The 2,500-nt window shown below is 39.6% G+C and overlaps 1 protein-coding gene across 2 annotated transcripts in view; it reads right to left on the bottom strand.

Moving 5' to 3' along the window:
• The window catches only part of LOC119581077 (transmembrane protein 198-like), a 22,541-nt gene that overhangs the window by 10,518 nt on the left and 9,523 nt on the right, over window positions 1-2,500 (bottom strand). For both annotated transcript variants that reach the window (XR_005229438.1, XM_037929395.1), the window contains exons 3-5: window positions 1,248-1,488; window positions 898-1,060; window positions 518-677 (exon numbers count right to left, since the gene is read on the bottom strand). Coding sequence is in view for 1 of the 2 variants with exons in the window: in XM_037929395.1 (XP_037785323.1) it covers window positions 518-677; window positions 898-1,060; window positions 1,248-1,488 (564 nt within the window). In the remaining variant the exon portion in view is untranslated. The remainder of the gene's footprint in view (window positions 1-517; window positions 678-897; window positions 1,061-1,247; window positions 1,489-2,500) is intronic.

The raw sequence follows: 2,500 nt of genomic DNA, 5'->3' as shown, positions 1-2,500 counted from the left end.
AATGCTTTTTCCCCCCATATGTTATTTACAACTTTGGAAATATTCTCATCGATGCTAATGCTCATCAAATGCAGATTAAAGAGCATTTACTGTTACTGAGGATAGTTTTCCTTCTTAATGACAGTAATATCGATGTATTTTATTCTTTTCCTCTTTTATACTGTGACATTCATTACTAAAGACAAGAGGCACAGATGGATAGACGTAATTTCAGAACACTAATTTAGTGAGGATGTAGTATTTCTCCCTCTTGGTATGCATATCATATAGTTGAAATGATGACACCTAAACAGGCAGACACATGCAAGGGTACATCAAATTACTTTTAAAAGGGTACACTGGATATCACTGTAAATCCTGATTGGCACAATACCAGTATCATCCAGGCCTTGTGTGGCGCGTGGAAGTTCAACAAAATGGAGACTCTCTCGGCTGACACCTGCTGCCAAGGGACACACAGACGCTGAACCTCTACCTTCCTTCCTTTGAGAATTGAAGACATACTACAAACACTTACACTGCTGATGATAGATGCCTCTGCCTGTAATCTTCCACTGGGTGAGGCTCCCCACAAGCACCATGAAGGGCCACACACCCAGGATCATCCAGGAGAACCAGCATGGAGGCTCGCTCTCCACCACCTTCAGTCGGTCCTCAAACCAACGCACCATCAGGAACTTTAAATAAAAAAGGAAGAGGAATTATTTCATAGAAAATCAGTTCAATAATTCAAACAAATATACTTTGTATTAATGTAGAAATAAAGAAATATATAACATATACTTGGAAAGACAAATTCTGACTCACCCTAAATGACCTAGTTGGCATTCTATTAATTTACAGAAGATGATTACAATATGCAATGATTTACAATCATTGCATATCAGGCCATCTCACCTTCTCAATAAAGTAGTCTAGTGTGGCAGACATGATGGCTCCTCCACTGATGGCTGTGCCCAGGATGGTCAGTCCCTTCTGGAAGTACAGGGTTGTGATGGCCAGCAACAGTCCTGCAGCAAGGAGGATTCCAACCACTGGCCACACACTGCTTGGGACCCACCTGGAGTTAATTAAAAAAAAAATTATTATATACCCAAAAATAAGAGACAATGTATACTGAGTAATTTAATATTACTTGACCACCCTTCTTTTCTTTTCTCAAGGGAGAAATGAAGAATTTTAAAATCAACTCCATGAACAATTTTTTTCCCTATCAACTATATGCCTCTCCAAAACATTTAGCTCACCACTTGTAGGCTATAGCGATGCCTGCCACACCAAGGAAGAGACCAGTGTGGAGACCAGTCATGAAGAGGCCCACATACTGAACCAGCATCGTGATGAGGCCAAACATGACGCCTGCCCCAAGAGACACGCCTGCGTTGCCAATCAGGGGTAGCAGGTCTTCACTCAGGCATATCAGGTACACCACCACCGAAGCAAAGATGAAGCCTGTTAGAAACATCACTGCCTTGAAGCAACGGTAACCTGGAAGGAGGTAAGAAAATATTAAAAATAGGGTTTAAGTAACTTTAGTAACAAAAATAGATGTAAACATAATTTTGGTGCTTTAACAACTTGTGAGAAAGTAACAACGGGTTTCAGAAACTTGCAGAAACAAAATAAAGTTATTGTCACTGGCTTAAATCAATAAAATTATTACAATATTCTTTTCGTTTCTATTCTCCAGTGATTAAAATCACTTGTATGTGGGGGAGGGGGAGGGGGTATATGTAGGAGGCTGCATGTGGGGCAGGGGAGTATCTGTGAGGGATTATGTGTATATGGGCATGTGTGTGTGTGTGTTTGAGCATATAGTCTGTGTGTGTGTGTGTGTGTGTGTGTGTGTGTGTGTGTGTGTGTGTGTGTGTGTGTGTGTGTGTGTGTGTGTGTGTGTGTGTGTGTGTGTGTGTGTGTGTGTGTGTGTGTGCGTGCGCGCGCGTATGTGTAAAGTACATATACGCACAACATATATACATATAAATCTATCTATATTTACGTGTATACATACACATACACGCACATATTTCTTCATGAGCATATGAAAATACCATTTTCATATGTCATGTATGACACAGCATACTCGTATGTTGCTTACGGATAACTGTGATTAATGATGAATTACGCCAAATATTGACAGATATGTGGGTACACGACTCTACGGACACGCCACAGAACATTTCACTTACAAGCCACCGTCAGTGAACTGCCAAGAGTGGGGAGAATATACCATACGAAAGTAATAACACATTCAACTCTGTCGTATATGATACACAAACAGATATATGGATACATACGGATATAAATAAAGATACTAAAACTGCGTATGCAGACAAATCATAGGTAGCATATGGTTAAAAAGAGAAACATTCTGTCATAAAGGTGTGCAATAATTAACCCAAATAAGCTAGATAAATAATGATGATAATGATGATGATAACAATCATAGCAACGACAATAATAATAATGATGATGGTTATGATGATGATGATGATGATGA

This window comes from Penaeus monodon, chromosome 14 (genome assembly GCF_015228065.2).
Source record: "Penaeus monodon isolate SGIC_2016 chromosome 14, NSTDA_Pmon_1, whole genome shotgun sequence".
NCBI lineage: Eukaryota > Metazoa > Arthropoda > Malacostraca > Decapoda > Penaeidae > Penaeus > Penaeus monodon.
Note: the sequence above shows the minus strand (reverse complement) of the source record. Positions and strands in the feature narration are given on the sequence as shown.